We start from the raw sequence: 19,787 nt of genomic DNA on the forward strand, positions 1-19,787 counted from the left end.
GGAGCATGCTTGAGACTACACGATTGAGAATGAGAGAGGGAAGATGATGTTTAAGAGAGAAGGAACGAGAAGATCATAAAAGGACTTATAATCTGTGAGCCATATTGAGTTTGGAGTCATCGTCAGGAAAACGCGGTGCTTATAGAGGGCTACAAAACAGGGCTCAAGATGATCATGATTTGTGTTTCAAAGATTTGGCGGCTCCAGAGAATATCCTTCTCTCCTTTAGGCTAGGTTTCCACAGGCAGGAGAGGAGAGAGACTTGTCTTGTGGTTTTGGAAGCGGGAATGGACGGAAGAATTTGAAGAGTCAGATGTTTCTACTTTGAGCCCAAAGACCCCTGGAGTCTGATTGGATGTTTGGACGCCAAGGATGACAGGTGGGTTGGATGACCGGTGGTGGTTCGATTCCCTGAATTCGCGATTGCAGAACGAGGAGAACCAAACTGGCGAGAGAAGGTTGATTCGCTTTCTGGTTTGCTGCATTTGAGGCATCGGAGCAGCTTTTAGGGATTGGGTTTTCCGCATAAAATAGACTCCATATTTACTGACTACTTGTGAGGTCCAAAAAATCCTACCAAATTACTACTGGAAATATTCAGAGCGGGAATCCCCACTAAGGCCATATACAAATTCAAAGGGGAGGATGTTACCGATAAACACACTTGGTTGCTCTGTGAAAACAGTTTGTCCTCTGCGCATGCTCAGTAAGCACCGCAGGTTCCGCTTTTCCGCAGTCCTCCAGGCTCGCGGTTGCCCCCTGCTGGTCATATACGTGTGCGTAATGCCGCTCAAAGAAGGGAAACGCCTCCAGGCAGGGTAACTAGTGGATGACGTCAAAACCGGGCGTCGGGAGAGAGACGGGTAGGGGTCAGTTTTACGCGCCGTGGGAAAGCTGGCAAGCCGCATGGCTGCGGCTCGCTCAGAGATTCTGCGGCCAAAGGTGGCCTCTGAGGCGCCCCTGGTGGGATCGGCCGGCACCCTGTCTTGCTTAGAGTTGCCGACCTACAGTGCCGCTTGCGCTCTGGTGAGTAGCCGCTACTCCTGCTTGGTGGCCGGGCCTCACCGGAGGCACATCGCGTTGTCGCCGCGCTACCTGAACAGGAAACGCACCGGCATCCGAGAACAGCTCGATGCGGAGCTTCTGCGCTATTCCGAGAGGTACCAGTCTCTTTTTCTTCTCCGGGGCAGCGTTATAATGTAATCTGCGTCTCCTTTCGGGCAGGGGAGGAGGGGACACCGAGTGGATGTTCTGAAGAAGTAGCAGATAGTCAAAGTCGCAGCGGCCCCCTGGGAGCTTAAAGACCCGAAGAAGTTCAGGGGTCTCCGTTCACCCCCCAAAGCCAGTACTGCGGTGGTCGAGATCTGCACAGAGGCCCTTTCGTAGACAGAAAACTGAAAGGTGAAGTGACGTGTGGGTGGGGGGAGTGGAAAAGCTTCTTCCAAAGCCATGGTAGGGTAAGAAGAGACCAGAGGTATGGAACCCGGGTAGGCCCAGGTTTGTTAACATTTAGCTCCTCGATTATCCCCTTCCGGATAACGTTTCCTCGTTTGACAGATGAAAATTTGGAATGCAGCATCTCAGTAGACTCACAGAAAATTGTCCATGAAGCATGAGTACAAATGTTTAATTATAAAACCTAAAGGATGGTTTTGGTTATTGTTTGGGCCCCAGTGGGGATGAGAGAAATACCATTAATTCTTTGTTTTTTAAGAGCGGTTTGTTCAGCCTACTTGATTTGCCTTTTGCTCTTGGAAGTGAAGGGGAGTGGGGACCTCATGCATTTAAATCAAGGTTTTCAAAATTACTTGAAAATTCTTAAGAATTTACATATATGAAAAAAGATGTGCTTTAATACTAGTCTGGGCTACTTTATCCTAAAAACAGAAGTCCAAAACTATTGGTGAATGGATTCCTTAGGAATTTATGATTTCAGAAATTCCATGAACCTCTGGAAATTGCAGGGATTTTCTATGTCAATTTCCTTGGGGACAGCATTCAAAACTTTTGCCATTTTCTCAAGAGATCCTGAACTCTACCCATGTTAAGAACCAATCATTTCAATCAGTCATATACAGTTTTCTACAAGCACCAACAAGCATTTGTTGTGTCTGTGTTGTACATCAGGGACATGGAGTACAAAAACAAACAAACAAAAAACAAGATCTCAGCTTCAAGGAACTTTAAGATCCAGTAAAGAGATATAAGTCAGATCCACTGACGTGTTAAAATTTGACAGAACTCTGTAAAGATACAGCAACAGGAAGAGTGGTGAATTGAATCGTGGGAACTTTGAGAACGATATGATAGGAGGAGTAATTTGAGATGGTAATAGTGTTACAGGTAGAGTGGCATAAACAAATGGATAGAGATGTGAAACAGTATGCTATGACCATGGATCTATAAGTACAATATAGCTAGAATAGAGTCTATGTCAGGGGAAAGGCAGTGGGTGCAATTGGAGAGGAGAGCAGGGTATTAAGGACACTGCCGTGAACACAGTGAGATTATGGAGAAAAGGGGGCTCAGAAGGGATGATCATTTTGCTCTTCCCTTCCTCCCTTTGCCTTTTTTTTTTGTTTGTTTGTTTTTAATGTGCTTAAGCAGGGTTAGCACTGTATCCTTCATTACACTCTAATTCTGAAATTGGTACTCTGTTGAGAGAGTGGTACATGTCAGTGGTCCCTGGAACATAAACACATTTCTAAAACGCAGTTTTAGAAACATCACTTTGGTACCATTAGATGATGGTTTAAGGAGGTTAAGGCAGTAGACACAGAAACCAGTTAAGAGATATCTATAATCATCAAAGAGAAAAGTGATGATAGGATGGATTTGAGAGAGAAAATCTGGAAAAATAGGTGACTGATAGATCTTACTACTTTCTGTAACCAGTTAATCTTCCACTTAGCCTGCTATAAGAAAGTCAACCATAATTGCTCCAGTAGATGCCTGGCTACACCAGAGTAGTGAGGGACTGATTGAATGATAATTTCTGTAGCTAAATTGGACAAATATGTACATGTGGAAGAAGCTGCGTTCTGAGCAGATCTGGACCCACCTTACTCCCATTACTTGTGGGGTAAGCTAAAGACATAGGTATAATTATGTACAGAACACCCAAGTCATCTAAGTCAGCAAATCAGATTTTTTATGTCCAGAGATTAATAGAAATGCTGCAGTAATGCACCACACATTGAACCATGCATTGTGATGAAAGATAACACATTGAACATATTGTGAATTATAATGTAATACCAATTGACCATTTGGCATACCTAGTTGTTTATATTTCTAAACTTTATGGCCATCCTTTAAAATCAGTAAACTTACTTGCTTCTCCTTGTTAGGGATTGAGGAAAAAGGAGGACTGAAGATGGTTTGGCAGATTAGTGTTAAGTTGTCTCAACAGCATCCCCTATTTGACAGACTATCTGCTCCCCTCCACCTTTCCCCCCAGAGCCAGGATATTCTTTAAAGGTATCCCATTTCAACTTTTCTTAGAGAAAGTAAGTAGTTTTCTAAAATGACATTATAACTTCTAAGTTGTGCCTTTGGGTCGTTCAGAAAAAAAACCTTATCTTCCTTCCATATGATAGTTCTTGTGTTATTTGAAGTTGGCGAATGTGTTCCCTCAGTAGTTCCGGAGAAGTCTTAAAGGTACACTCTAAGTCCCTTAAACTTGATGTAATTGTTCCCTAAATTTGCCAAGTGGGAGTAACACCTACCCTGAAGCCTACTTGAGATAGATAGTAAAAGTAAAGGAGGAAAGGAAATATATGTTGGAGTGTCTTTGTTTAGATTTCTGATGACTTCTAGTAAGTTACATGCTGTAAGTTGCTCTCACAAAGGTTTGATGGATTTACACAAAGCCTTTTGTGCTTAGGCTCTATTGTCACATTCCCTAGTCAGTGGTTCTCAACCTTATCTGGCCCAGTACCTCCTTTTATAAGAAATATTTTGCATTACCACCTTTACTATCCTGAAATATCCTCTTGATTATGCAGAAAGTGAATTTAAAAATCATATAATCTACCTACATAATGTAGAAAAATCTATATAGTATCATAATAAAGTAAATTAAAATGTATTTCAGTATAATAGTGCTTAAACATGACTACCCGGGAAGATGAAGTAGTTGGATGCCTACATTTGTACCTAAGAGTTATAAATGTGGGTTGATAACAGGTGTTTTGAATTGACAGCTCAGCTAACCCATACGTTATCCCATTGGTGAAATGCTTTTCCAAAATAGTGACTAATGTTGGTAAAAGTTCCAAGTAAAACAATCTTTGAATTTACATATTAGCTGCATTCCTAGCAATTTTCATGTATATTAAAATCATGCAGAGTTGACTTTTTACTTTAGATTTTTTTTAAGAGTTGGATTCTATGCCAAGCAGTTTATAAACAAGATTGTCTCTTTATTCAAAAGTCATGTGGAACAAAGGACATTTCTTCATTGTACAGGACTGTCCTGTACATGGCAGGACATTTCCCATCCCTGGCCTTTGCCAATGATTGTGATAACAATGGTAGGACCACAAATTCCCAGATACTTCCTAGGAAACAATAATGCTTCCCCCACTTGAGAATCACTACGATAGTTGAGAAGGAAGGCTTTGATCAGTGGAAACAAGGAAAGCCACAGAATCATATGTTTTCACCTGTTCTTTAATTAGTCTGTACTTACCAAATGTTTCATCTGTATCTGCCTGATGTTTGAGCTATGGAGGGAAGAGGAGAAAAACTTTTAAAACAACAGAATTCTGATTTATATTGTTTAGTGATCATTTCTGAAATTTCTAACTGAGAAATGCCTGTGGACTGTCATATTTATTGAGGACTATTTTGAAGTCTTAATTTTTGTTTTTCTTTCTTGTGCTTTTTTATCTGCTCTCTTAACTCTGTGTTTTCCATGTACCTTATATCATCTTAGTGATGGCATGGTGCTTGCTTAGGAAAGCCACAGGTAGGAAGGCAGGAATTAACAACTCAAAAAAGTGCTTTCCTGGGTAAGTTACTGAGTTCAGGATTTTTCCTAACTTGAGTAGTTATTAAAGTTCTTTTGCTGTGGCCCCTGGCTGTTTACAAAAATGACAGCTTTTAGAGAGAAAATCTTTCTCTTATTCTATGTGAATCATTCTAGAAATTTGAGTTCAACAAAAAAATGTTCTCTTCTTTCTTCGAAGCTTGTATGGACTTCCAGATTTTTACACACATACACACACTCAAGTAGATTCAATGAAATAAGATTAAGAGCAGTGATCAAGTTATACTTGAGGCTATAGAAACAGAGAGGGAAGGGATTTCAGCCTTGCCTGGAGGGACGATTTTCTGAAAGAGGTAGTGGGTGTGGTAGTGAAGCTGCAAAGTGTACTTCTCTAGTACAGTTTCTTAAGAACTTGGAAATTATAGTTTACAAAAATCGTTACTCCCTAATATTAGTTTGTTTGCTTGTTTTTGTGTGCATAGTCCGGGAATCAAACCAGGGTCTCCTGCATGCAAGGCGAGCATTCTACCACTGAACCACTACCCCTAATTTTGACTGCTAAACTTTTAGGATAATCTAAAGTAAAAATCAGAGACACTTCTCAATAAGTGATGTAGTTCTATTTCATTATGTTTCCATCTCCTAGTAACAGTTGTAGTTTCAGGATTTTTCTCTATTATGTCACTGGCTTCAGCTTTAACTGTAATGCTGTCCTCACTAAATGCCTTCAGTTACAGAAAATTGGTAATGGTGAATAATACCAAAATTGCATCTGATTCAGTCATAACCAAATATTTTCCTTGCTAAATCCTGTTTTTTTCTCATTCTAGCATGATTAAATCTTAAATGGGTAGCATTAAGGGAAGAAAGGCCAATTATTGACATTGCATAATTGGACATTTTCTTTCTTGGCATCTATCTTAAATAATTACTTTTAATTTAGGATATTGGATTTTGGTAAAACCAGACTACTGCAGTTGTTACACGCTACTCATATGCTGTTGTGTTTTTGGACTGGGTGGCTACATTTAGGAGATATATGCTCTTTGGACTCTTGGGCTATCTGATCAATATGATAATGGCTTATTTTAAAGAAGATAAAAATACCATTTTCTTCTCTTTTTTCTTTTTAACAGCCTTTTAGGTGTCCCCATTGCATATGACAACATCAAAGTAGTGGGTGAACTGGGAGATATTTATGACGATCAAGGACACATTCATCTTAACATTGAAGCAGATTTTGTTGTTTTCTGCCCTGAACCAGGACAAAAGCTTATGGTACGTGTATCATTTTTTCCCTGGCTTTCTTTATATAGTTATATAATTAAGTAATTTAGAAAATTTTAAAACCTTGTCCTCCAAAAACTCACGTGTGCAGAATATGCCTCATCCAGTTTATTCCTTACATAGCATCAGAATGATCTTAAGGGGAAAAATAATTTTTTAAATGACATTTTTAAAAATTTCCCGTTTATACACAAATGCATTTTCTTTATGGAGAATTCAGAGTAGGGCATATTCTTAGGGCTGCTGGGCTAGGCAGGTAATGAAAATGAATGAAGGATTATGGGGAAAAGGGTGGCAGCCAGACTGCCATGGGGATGAAGGACCTATGTGGAAGATCTTCCTCTTTTTTCAAGAGAAGCTGGACATGCCGAAATTGGTATGAAATCTATTGGCATGTATCCACTTAGCCTCCTCACTACCTCCTGTCTTCCACCAACAGTTATACAGAAAATATAAAAAGAAAAAGTACATTATCTTTTAGACTCTATTTCCTACAAGATCCAGTTGTCAAATAGCTTTTGACCATTTTCCACCGATTTTTATTTATATTTTAATTAGATATAATTTGCATACAATAAAATGCAGAGATCTTAAGTGTGCAGTTAATGAATTTTGACAAGTGCATACCCATTCAACCTACAAGATGTAGAATATTTCTCCCTCCTCAGAATACATCCTCATGCCCCTTCCCAGTCAGTTGTACTCTACCCCAGATACAACCACTGTTCTGATTTCTTTTATCAGAGATTCGTTTGCCTGTTCTATAAGTCTACATAGTGAAATTATTCAGAATGCACTTTTTTAAAATCTGGCTTCTTTCGTTCAATGTGTTTTTGAGTTTCATCCATTCTGTTGCACGTATTAGTGGTTCCTTCTTTTTTTTTCCTTATTATTATTTTTTGTTTTAGTAGTTCTCTGTTGCAGATAGCATTCAATTTTATGATTATACCCCAATTTGGCTGTCCATCTTCCCATCGGTAGACTTTGCCAGTTACTATGAATAAAGCTGTTGTGAACATGTGCTTTCTTTCTCCCAGGTAAATAGCAAGAAGTGAAATTGCTAGGTCACAGGGTGAATATGTGTTTAACTTTATGAGAACTACCATCTGACTAATTTCTCATTCAATACTTGCAGTTGTTCTATATCCTTGCCAATATTTGGTGTAGTCAGTCTTTAAATTTTACTGTTGGACATATAGTGATTCTCATGGTTTTAATTTGTATTTCCCTGATGAACTCTTTTTCATGTGTTTCATTAATAAAGGCTATTGAAGTCCTTAACCATTTATGAATGGGTTTTGCATTTTTATTATGGAATTGTATTCTTTTTATTGGTACAGATCCTTTTCAGATAAATTGCAAATATTTTTTCTCTCTTTTTGACTTTTTTATTCATTTTTAAAAATAGTGTCTTCTGACAAGCAGAAACTTTTAATTTTGATGTGGTCCAACTTAGTTTATACTTTTATAATTATTTCTTTCTAGATCCTATCTAAGAAACTTATCTATCTCCCGATCATAAAAAAAATTCTTCTGTAAGTTTCTACAGTCTTTGTAGTTTTAACTTTTTCTGCTTGTCTGTAATTTAATTATGAATAACTTTTTGCATATAATATGAGGTAGAAGTAGAAATTCATTTTTTTCTTCAGATAGCTAGCCAGTCATTTCAGCCCCATATATTGAAGATATTCCTTTCCCCATTTTGATAAAGGCCGTTGTTGAAATGCAGTTGACTTTATAAGTATGACTCTGTTTCTAGACTTTTTGTTCTGTTGGTCTATTTGTGTATCTTTATGCCAATAATATAGTTACAGTATAGCTTTACAGCAAATCTTAAAATTAAGTGGTTTAAGTCCTTCAGCATTTCTTTTTCAAGATTGCTTTTGTCATTTTAGATACTCTTTAATTCCATATAAATTTTAGAATTAACTTGTGAATTAGTTGTCAAAATAGTAGCTGAAGTTTTGCTTGAGATTTTTCTGAATGTATAGTCAATTTGGGAAGAATTCATATTGAATCTTGCAATCTTCATTAAGTTCTTTCAGCAGTGTTTTGTAATTTCCTTGTAGAGGTCTTATACAGTTTGTTAAATGTACCATTAAATATTTTGATGCTGCTGTAGACGATGTATTTTGCTTCATTTTCCAATTATTTCTAGAGTATGGAGATACAGCTTGGCTTTATATATTAACTTCATATCCTGTAACCTCATTAAATTTACTTCTTTCCTTTGTTGGTTCCTTAGGATTTTCTGTGTATACCATCATAGTACATTAATAGCAAGTAGTTAAGTAATTAGAATGTGCATCTGCCTTTCCAATTTGTATACCTTTTGCCTCTTGTTTCTTTCTTTCCTCTTTTTTTTGTTTTTTGTTTTTCCTTTATTCCTTAATGGACTGGCTAGGACCTCCAATATAAAGTTTTAATAGAAAAGGTGTAACCAAACATAAGAAAACAGTTTTGCCACAGCCTGTGCTGGCATAAAGATAGATATACTGACCAATGGAATTGAACACAGTGTTCAGATATAGACCCTCTCATCTATGGATAATTGATCTTTGATAAGGCAGTCAAGCCAACTCACCTGGGACAGAGCAGCCTTTTCAATAAGTGGTGCTTGGAGAACTGGATAGCCATATGCAAAAGATTGAAAGAGGATTCATATCACACACCTTATATAAAATTAATTCAAAATGGATCACAGGCCTAGACATAGAAGAAAATGTAGGGAAATATCTTATGAAACTTGTAATTGGAGGCGGTTTCCTAGATCTTATACCCAAAGCATGAGCTTTGAAGAAAGAAATAGATAAATGGGAACGCCTCAAAATTAAACACTTCTGTGTATCAAAGAACTTTGTCAAGAAAGTAAAAAGGCAGCCTATACAATGAGAGACAATATTTGAGCACCACATATCAGATAAGAGTTTGGTATCCAGAATATATAAAGAGATTCTTCAGCTCAACAACAAAAAGTCAGACAACCCAGTTAAAAAGTGGGCAAAAGACATGAACAGACACTTCTCAGCAGAAGAAATACAAATGGCTAGAAGGCACATGAAAAGGTGCCCAACTTCACTGGCTATTAGGGAAATGCAAATCAAAACCACAATAAGTTGTCATCTCACACCCACTAGAATGGCCATTATCAAAAAACAGAAAAGGACAAGGACTGGAGAGGATGTGCAGAAAGAGGCATACTTATCCGCTGTTGGAGGGAATGTAAATGGTACAACTGCTGTGGAAGGCAATTTGCAGTTCCTCAGGAAGCTAAGTATAGACTTGCCATATGATCCAGCCATCCCATTGCTGGGTATCTACTCAGAGGACATGAGGGCAAGGACACAAATGGACATTTGCACACCAATGGTTATAGCAGCATTATTTACAATTGGCAAGACATGGAAACAGCCCAAATCCATCAACTAATGAGTGGCTAAACAAGCTGTGGTATATGCATATCATGGAATATTATGTAGCTATAAGACAGAATAAAGTCATGAAGCATGTAACAACATGGATGGATCTTGAGGATATTATGCTGAATGAAATTAGCCAGAAACAAAAGGACAAATATTGTATGGTCTCACATGGGAGATGGGAAATAACATTAGTGAGTGAACTTGGAGAAGTTTAGTTAAAAACACAGGTTATTGTGATATAGAAATAGGGTAGAGATTGGGTCATTGGTGCTGAAGAAATACAGATTACGCAACAGGAGTGATTGTAAAAATTTGGAAATGAATAGCACAATACTACCTGATTGTAGCACAGTAATATAAGTACACTGAATGAACTGAATGTGAGTATGTTAGAGGGAGAAGGATTGGGGCACATATGAAACCAAAAGGAAAAATAGAGGATAAAGACTGAGATAATATAATTTAGGAATGTCTTGAGTGTACAATGATGGTGACAAAATGTACAAATTAAAAAATGTTTTTGCATGAGGAAGAACAAAGAAATGTCGATTTTGCAGGATGTTAAAAATAGATGGTATATGGGAAAAAGTACAGTCAATGCAAGCCAAGAGTCTGTAGTCAACAGTAACACTGTAATATGCTCCCAATGAATGTAACAAAAGCATTAGGCCAAAACTAAACATCAGCAGGTGGTGGAATTGGGAACGGGGTATAGAAATTCTTTGTGAAAGAAAAGGAAATGTCTTCAGATAGAGTATGGTGGCGAAGGCATGTCTGTACACTTAGGCTGGACTGTTAGATGTGTGAATAAAACTATTTTAAAATGAACAGAGAGAAAACCTTCCAGGGAAAATGTGGAGAAAGAGATGTACCTTTTCACTGTCGGTAGGAAAATGAGTGGTACAGCCCCTTGGAGGGCAGTGTGGTGGTTTCACAGGAGGCTAGGGGTGTGGTTGCCATATGCTCCTGAACTATATTGCTCACTATATATCTGAAGGAGCTTAATGGGGACACAAATGGACATTTGCACACTGGTGTCTCTGACGGCAGTATTTCCTGATAAGGGTCTAATGACTGAGGAATGGAAGGGGGAACTATACTTACAGTGAACTACCGAGCAGCCACAAGAAATAATGAAGTTGTGAGGCATGCAACTAGATGAATGAACTTTAAGAGCTGTATGTTGAATGAAATGTCAGGAACAAAAAGACAAAAATTATCATGCCTCAATCAAATGGACTAACTATAATATAAAAATCCAGTGAACTAAATTTGAGAGCATGGGATATCAGGTTGGGGCATGTTGTAAAGGATCTTAGATTCTAAGCTCTTATAGCAGTCATATATATTCAGGAGGTGTAACTGTTAATTCGAAGTTCTCAGATACTGCTGAGCTGTTTGTATATGACATGACTTTTCCCAGAAACATCGGGTATTTATTTGACACCTGAAACTCAGAGTTAGAGTTCTGAAGTCAGCAATACCCTATACAGGAATTGTTGAAAAAGTGATCGGACATTGAGTAGAGATATGATTGAAGCTGATCTTGATGGGACTAAGGTATATCAGAAGACTGGGTAAAGATGCTATCATCCATATTTTAAAACTTCAACTTCTGTGAGACAAAAGCAAGAGATGTTTATTTGGTGTAAAATTTATATTTTGACTAGTACATTTCCTAATTTATTTAGTATGGTCAATTTAATTGAACACTATAAGTACGTGGAATCTTGAATAGAACATGAGATTTTGTTCGTTTGTCCAGATTAGCATGATACTCCCATAAATCCCAGAGTGACTTGGACAGTGAATAAACAAGTATTTTCAAAGTCCGCTTTGGAGAAAGGGGGGAAATATTCAGCTTCCTCATTTGGAGAATTTCTCATATTCTTGCAAGCATTGGGGACAACAAGATCAATAGGCCAAATCCTCATTCTTGGGGTTTGCCCCTCTGAAACTTATTCCTGCAAATGACAGGTTAAACCTACTTAAAATTAGCCCTAAGAGTCACTCCCACAGAACTTCTTTAGTTACCCAAATGTGGCCTCTCTCTCTAAGCTGACACAGCAAGTGAACTCATGCCCGCCCCCCCCCCCCCCCCAATGTGGGCCATGACTTCCAGGGGGTGTAAATATCCTTGGCAACATGGAACAGAAATCCTGGGATGAGCCAGGACCCAACATCAAGAAATTGAGCAAACCTCGACTAAAAGGGGAAAGAGAGAAATGAGACAGGATAGTTTCAGTGGCTGAGAGATTTCAAACAGTTGAGAGGCTATCCCGGAGGTTACTCTTAAACGTTATATAGCTATCCCCTTTTTAATTTGTGGTGTATTGGAGTGGCTAGAGGAAAATACCTGAAACAGTATGTGTTTCAGTAGCCTTGTTTCTTGAAGATGATTGTATAATGATACAGCTTTTACAGTGTGACTGTGTGATTGTGAAAACCGTGTGTCCCTTTTATGGATAGATGAGTAAAAAATATATATATAAATTAAATAGTAGGGGGACAAAGGTTAAAATAAATTGAGTGGATTGAAATACTAGTGGTCAATGAGAGGGAAGGGTAAAGGGTATGGTATGTATCAGTTTTTTCTTTTTTATTTCTTTTGCTGGAGTCATGCAGATGTTCACAAAAAATGATCATGGTGATGAATACACAGCTATGTGATGAGACTGTGAACCATTGATTGTACCCCATGTATGGAATATTTGTATGCCAAGAATGTTTGTATAATTGTAAGTTTTTACAATGAAAATATTAAAAAGAAAGAAAGAAAACAGTTTTTCAAGTGCACTGCTGCTTATAACGAGGATCACCTTTCCTCCAGTTTCCAATAACATTCATCATTTCCTTCTGTGGCCTCACTGGAGGCATTTTTAACATCATATTTCTACCAACATTCTGCTTGTGATGAATTATTTATTCTCTAAGATGTAGAAACTGTATAGTTCTCACTTATTTCTTAGCCCTTCCCAGAAATGCCTTTCATATTCATATCTCTACTGACAGTCTCTTTAAAGCAATCTAGGCATTTTCTACTAAGCATCTCAAAATTCTTCCATCTTTTACCTATTACCCAATTCCTAAGCCACCTTCTCAGTTTAAGTATTTGTAATAGCACTCCAATTTCTAGTACCAAATGCTCTTAACTTCATTTAAGAGTGACTTTGAGGTTTTTGGCCTTTAGCAACTTAATACATGGAGTTTACTGGGATGGGAAGACTGAGAGGAGCAGTTTGGGGGAAAGGGTAGAGTAGGAGTTGAACATTAAGTTTGAAATGCCTTTTAGACATCTAAAGTATCTAAGTATTTCATTTGAGTTTCAGGACTTCATGGATGCTTCGTTTGAATTTCAGAGGAGAGGTCCAGACTGGAGAGATACACTTGGGAACCTTCAAATTTTAGATGGCACAAAGATAATGTAGATAGAGAAGAGGCAACACCATTTCTGTATGCTCTGGTGGAGGTGGGTGGTAAGGAGAGAGAAGTAAAAGATTGAAATGCAGACAGTTCTTCAAACCTTCCCCTTGATTTATGTCCCTCTCCCCATTCTCTTAACTGAAAACCTGCTGCCTACCTCTACTGCAGCCTTCTCTTGTGGGCATTGGGCTTAGATCTATGGTTTCCTCTGTGTTTTCCAGCTCTTCCAGAGTTTAATCAAACTTTGTTATTGTGTTATCCCTTCCCCACCAATTCTCAGAGCTTTTATGAATTTATTCCCTCTTAAACTTTCTTATTATCATTTCAGTGATATTTTAATTAAAAAAGGAAACCTGAAGGTTGGCCACCTTAAAATATACATCTGATTTGCTTAAAATCCCTTTAATGACTCCCTGTTTCATTTGGGATAAAATGAGGACTTCTTGCCCTGTCCCACAAGATATAAATGATCTGGCCTCTGCAGTCTGATCCCTTGGGACCTTGTATTGTGCTCTGGCCATTCTGGCCATCTTTCTTGAAATTAAATTACTTTCCACCCTGTGGCCTTTGTAACTGTTACTCTTTCTGCGTGGAATACTCTGTCTTCTTGTGCTTTGGGTTGCAGCTTAAATGTTACCTCTTTGAAGCTCAGAGAGGTCTTTTGTGACCAACTGATAACACAATCTGTTCTTTTATTTCATAACATGTATCATAGTTTGCAATTGTATATTTCTTTGTTTATGTTATTGTCTTCTAGCCTATGAAAGTTACTTGAGGGTAGGAGCCATGTTTGCGTGTCCACTAGTTCATTCTCATCACCTAATCCTGAGTTTGCTACTCAATATTCAATCCATGATATGTCTATTTTTATTCATTCAGGACATTTATTGACCACTGCTCTCTTAAATGAGCATTGGTATGCATATTGTAGAGAACTTCTAGAATTTGAACTAAAAGTAGCATGTTTATTTTGCCAGAATTTATTCTTCAGCATCCCAAAATCAGCAAATGAAAGCTAACCCTTGAGGAATTTCTGAGTTCTTATTATTTGGAAGTCAGTTTTTTACCATCCTGCTTATGTTTTTTCAGGTCCTACAAGAAGCAAAGGCCAAGATAGGATTAGAAATGCAGGAGATTTGGCAGAGTGAGAAGTTACTACTCAGAATATCAGGCTTTTGATAATGAGAGATCAAGAACTTTTATTCTGTCACACCTGTAAAGGGTTGCTAAAGATCTACAGCATTGTATACATGTCAGTATTATCTTTAGTTGTATAATTTAGAAAATGGGATCTTTAAAGAAATTTCAGGTTTTCATTCATATGTAGCATTCATGTGTTCATTCCTGGAGAAAGATGGAAGATTGTTTTATGAAAAGTTTCATTTAAGCTTAATACCATATTTATTTTAGCTTCAAAGCTTCCGGTATTGATGTTATTTAGCCAAAATAGCATGCTCACGATTTCCATGTAATGGGTAAGTTATCTTCTAATATTACTGCTTATATCATGCTAATTGAATCATTAAAGAATGCTTTTTAAGCTTTGAAATTCAGTCTGTTTATAGAAATGTAATATAGATCTTAGTTATAAAAAGCATATGCTTCCTGCCTTGAGGTCCCAAGACAATTTCAAACGTAAGTCATATCAAGGAATTGGTTTCACTGTGATTATAGAGTAATTCCCCAGGGAGTTCTTGTACTGGGGGCAAAGGTATTTGGAGGGGAAGGAGGGAGTGGTATTAGTTGTTGTTTATCCATTTGTACCATTGACAAGCAATTATTTATTTAATAAAGTTTGAGTTTTCTAAAAAGGACAGTGTTTTAAAGCAGTGGTTTGCTGTGGTAACTTTTGAGGTAAACTTTTTCATATTAAATTATACCATTAATTTGATGTTTTCTCTTTGAAGATCAATTTGATGCTTATAAAGTATGAGTCACCTTTTTAATTCTGTTGATGTCTTCTTGATGTTATGCTCTTTTTCTTCTTCCCAGGGTACAGTTAATAAACTGTCTTCCAGCCACATTGGCTGCTTAGTACATGGGTGTTTCAATGCATCCATCCCTAAACCTGAGCAGATGCTGGCTGAGCAGTGGCAGACCCTGGGAATAAACGTGGGTGATGAACTAGAATTTGAAGTATTTCGTTTAGACTCAGATGCTGCTGGAGTATTCTGTATTCGGGGAAAACTGAGTATCACTAGGTCAGTTCACAGTCCCATTATTATTACTTGGTATTAATTGTTTCATTTTAATTCTGAGTTTAGAGAACAAGAGCTACTCTTTAAAGAAAATTCTGTTTACAAGAATGTTTATGCTTTCAAACTATAAAGTTGGTCTAAACAGGAATCTTAAGTGCTCTGGCAGTGCATCAAATAAGTATTCTAAAGCTTGGTATCTAGCAAGTTGTTCTAAATTTTCATAAGATTTTTGCTAAGTATTTTATAGTTAATTTTTTTAAGTTGATCTCTGAAACTGTTAAAAACATAATTATGTTGCATAATTATTTACCTGCATTTTTACATAAATAAAATAAAAATAATGTGCTTTGACTATTATCACTTGTGCCAGGTAAATATTTTAATTTCTGGGTTATTCTGTATTGCTATTCTTGTAAAAATTGATCTTGAGCTTGGTCCATGGGAGCCAGATTTAATAGAGAGTAAAAGCTCTTGAAATACTGTTGGTGCTAAAATTTTTTGTAGATTTCTTTTTGCCTTGACCAGTAACAAGATGTAGGTTAAAGTTCCAGAGCAGCTGTCCAATAGAACTTCCTATAACGATGGAAATGTGCTGAATTGGCACAGTGCATTAGCCTTGCTGTTGAGCATTTGAAATGTGGCTAGTGCAGCTGAAGAACTGAGTTTTTAGTCATCCGATTTCAATTAATTTAAATAGTCACATGTCCAGTGACTACTGTATAGGACAGTGCTATTCTAGCAAGTGGCTACTTCCTTGATCCTTGTTTTTATTTTATTACGTAATGCACAACTGTGATGTAATACTGACTCACCATAGACTAAGTAGAATGATGAGATATTTATTTGAAACAAGAAAGGAAATAGTGAAAGGGAAACCTCATTGCTTTGCAAAATACTGGAAGTGTATCTTCTCTATATCAAATGTCAGTGGTTTGGCTAATTATCTTGGGTATGGGATAAGTGTTCAGTTATCAAATTTATCTGAACCAAATCTAAAGTTACAAAACATATTTTGACAAGATTTTGTACCACTATTGTGTATGAAAAACATTCTGTGAGAAATAGTTTGTAAATAAAGAATTTAATGTTTCCAAGACATTTCTCTGGGCTAAGAGATAACAGGATAGAATATTTGAAATTCATGCCAGAGTTATGTATTTTGTACTGCTATTATTATTTAGAAAAATCTCAGCATGTTAGGATATTCTTGCTCTCTTTTGTTCTTTTACTTTTGCCTATTGCTGTTAATTTTTTAAACTGTTAATTTACAGTTTACAATCCAAGTACTCTGAAGTTTCTAAAGAAGTAACAGAAACCAGCACTGAAGAAGCTTTTGTAAAACCTCCAAAGAAGAAAAAGAAAAAGAAGAAAGACCCAGATACTTATGAAGTGGAGGATGGTACCACAGAGCTGGTAGATATTGCAGATATCACCATAAAGGAAGAGACAGACCTGCAGATTCATAATGGTGCAGATGGCCTCTGGGAGGAAGAACCAAAGAAGAAGAAAAAGAAGAAGAAAAAGCACCAGGATGATCAGGACCAAGACCCTGTTTTCCAAGGCAGTGACTCCAGTGGTTACCAAAGTGACCATAAAAAGAAAAAAAAGAAAAGAAAACACAATGAGGATGCTGAAGTTACCACAATTTTAGAAAATTCACCAAAAAAGAAAAGAGAAAAGTAATTTTGTTTAGTGCACTTTAAACATAATTCAGGTTTTAAAGGTTTGATTTATGTACAATAGATGAATAAATGCTTTAAGTGATATGAAATGCATGTGTATTATAGTAGTTTATAAAACAAACTTTTACTTAGTAGTTTTTTTGTGTGCTAAAATTACAACACTCAGTATAAATTTTCAGGTAATAATAATCTTATTAAAGTGCCATTTCCCTGTATAAGAATAAAAAGATAAGAGCTACTCTTGCTCTTAACTCTTAAATTCTTCCAGGTGTTATACTGAATGAAATTATTTCTATAATATCTAGATTGGCAAAATACATTATAATACAGTACTATTCATATGTTTTTTTTTTTAGAAGGGGGTAATAAGTTTCACCTTGAGTCATGATTATTTCCCTTTTTTAAAAAATTAGGACATTTACCAGTTGTAGGTTTTCCTTTTTCATGGCTACTACAGTATTATATTTTGTTGTTCAACTTAGAATGGTCTGCCAAAGGAGCCTCTGAAATGCTAGAGTTTTTAAGAACCTTGTTACTACTGACCATATGGTGGGAAACAGTGACTGTTCTTTCCTTCCGGGTGCATGGTTGGTGTTTTCTTTTTTCTTTAACTCTGAGAGGTGATGGAGAGAACTGTTTACTTGTGCTTGTTAATTTGTGCCTCATTCAGTCTGCTTTTGCTGTGTGTTGGAGAAGGAGAGTTTGAATATGATACAAACTAGTGCAAATTTCAAGATTACTCTTTAATGACTGGGCTAGGCTATTAGAAATTGTTCTAAAGAAGAAACAGCTGCTCACAGTTTTCATTGATAAAATGTGTGATAGATCCTCACTAATTGGAAAACACTGATTATTAAATGAGTAAGCTAGTTTGAGCTAGTAATCATTGTATAGCAATAGTCATTCATTTAACCTCATTTGCTATGTGTACAACGTTTTACTAAGACCCAGGATGTATTGGGAAACAAGATAGATGTAGTTCTCTGGGCGGGCCGCGGTGGCTCAGCGGGCAAGAGTGCTTGCCTGCCATGCCGGAGGACCCCGGTTCGATTCCCGGCCCCAGCCCATGTAACAAACAAACAAACAAACAAAATATAATAAAATAAGAAAATGTTTAAAGATGTTTCCCTTTCTTCCTCCCTTCCTTCCTTCTATCCTTCCTTCCTTCTCTGTCTTTCTTTAAAAAAAAAAAAAAAAAAAAAAGATAGATGTAGTTCCTTCCCCCATACAGTGTCATAGAAGAGAAAGATAAATATACTCAGTGTATATATTAAAAATATATAGACAATGATTAGAAATTGTGTTATGTAGTAAAAGATTGATTGTCCACTCAGTGTTAACTGTGGTTATCTGCAGTTAGATGAGTGGATTAATTAATTCCCAGTGTCAGCCTTTTTTGTTGCCATTTATCTAGTACCAGACCTAGTGCTGATCTACCATGGCTTTATAAAATAAACTCTGCTAGTGGTAAATATAGATTTAAATCTATTATGGTAGGACATAGAATTTGGAGGATGGCAGACATTCATGAAGTCTGTCTTCAAATAGATGTATTGGACAGTGGAAGGATGCAGACTAGTGTCTTTCCATGCAGCTTAGATACATGTGGCTTTGGGCCCTTGAAATATGGCTAGCTTAAATTGGGATGTGCTCTTAGTGTAGAGTACACAATAGATTTTGAAGATGTATGAACAAAAAAAGTAAGATAATTTTTATGTTGATAAAATCAGTGTCTTTGACATAGTAGATTAAAATACAAAAATTAATTTCACCGCTTTTCAGTTTGTTTTTCTACTAGAAAACTAAAACTCAAATTTAAAATATAATCACATTTTTTTAGACAATTCTGGTTTAAAAATAGCAGGATGAGTCAAAGGTTTGAAACAAGCTATACTATATTCTCAGGGCTTAATTTAGTGGCATACCCTGAAAATGTTTAATAAATGCTTCCTTCCAAATTCAAAATTTGAAAACATAATTGTAATCATATGTGACTTAATCTAAAAAATTCATTTTTAGTGAGTGTATTAGTTAGGTTCTCTAGAGAAACAGAATCAACAGGAAATATCCGTAAATATAAAATTTATAGAAGTGTCTCACATAACTGTGGGACCGTAGAGTCCAAAACCTGTAGGGCAGCCTGTGAAGCTGACGACTCTGATGGAGAATCTGGACAAACTCCACAGGAGAAGACTCGCTGACCGAAGCAGGAAGAGAGACTGTCTCTTCTGAATCCTCCTTAAAAGCCTTCCGTTGATTAGGTTAAACATCACTGGTTGTAGAGGACACTACCCTTGACTGATTACAAATGGAAGCAGCTGTGGATGCAGCTGGCATGATCATGATTTAACTCTATGAAATGTCCTCATAGCAACAGACAGGCCAGGACTTGCCCAACCAAATAAATGGGTACCACCACCTGGCCATGACAGTGAAACAATTTTAAATCTCCCTCCCCCAAACAAACCAACCAAGGAAATTATCAAATTTATGCCATTCATGAAAATATCCATTTTGGCTTATCAAAGTAAGCAATTTCCCATGTTATATTTATTTTGCTTCTGCCAAACAACTTTATTTAAAATAATTTGCATCTGTGAAGAAAAATGGGAGCATCGTATTGAACTTGAAACTGGGTTTGCTTGTGCTTTTTCACTATGTCACTAGTTTTGAAAACTCAAATGTGGCCGTTTTTCTTGCTTAGAATATAGTGACTTTGCTACTTTTTTCTAATAAGAAACTGATGATGGTATCCTTCAAATATCTTTAAAAGTTTGTCACA

The 19,787-nt window shown here is 36.8% G+C and overlaps 1 protein-coding gene across 1 annotated transcript; it reads left to right on the plus strand.

Moving 5' to 3' along the window:
• The first annotated feature begins 842 nt into the window (after window positions 1-842).
• On the plus strand, window positions 843-17,094 carry POLR1F (RNA polymerase I subunit F). Its single transcript, XM_077122298.1, has 4 exons — window positions 843-1,160; window positions 6,130-6,271; window positions 15,118-15,326; window positions 16,595-17,094. Exons 1-4 carry the CDS (start codon window positions 907-909, stop codon window positions 17,004-17,006), a joined length of 1,017 nt encoding a protein of 338 aa, XP_076978413.1. The 5' UTR covers window positions 843-906; the 3' UTR covers window positions 17,007-17,094.
• Window positions 17,095-19,787: the final 2,693 nt, after the last annotated feature.

The sequence above is a fragment of the Tamandua tetradactyla genome, chromosome 1 (assembly GCF_023851605.1).
Source record: "Tamandua tetradactyla isolate mTamTet1 chromosome 1, mTamTet1.pri, whole genome shotgun sequence".
NCBI lineage: Eukaryota > Metazoa > Chordata > Mammalia > Pilosa > Myrmecophagidae > Tamandua > Tamandua tetradactyla.

Coding starts and splice junctions, on each gene's coding strand:
- POLR1F (XM_077122298.1), top strand. CDS start 907: ATGGCTGCGGCTCGCTCAGAGATTCTGCGGCCAAAGGTGGCCTCTGAG. Junction 1,161..6,129: donor CTTCTGCGCTATTCCGAGAG/GTACCAGTCTCT, acceptor TCTTTTTAACAG/CCTTTTAGGTGTCCCCATTG. Junction 6,272..15,117: donor AACCAGGACAAAAGCTTATG/GTACGTGTATCA, acceptor TCTTCTTCCCAG/GGTACAGTTAATAAACTGTC.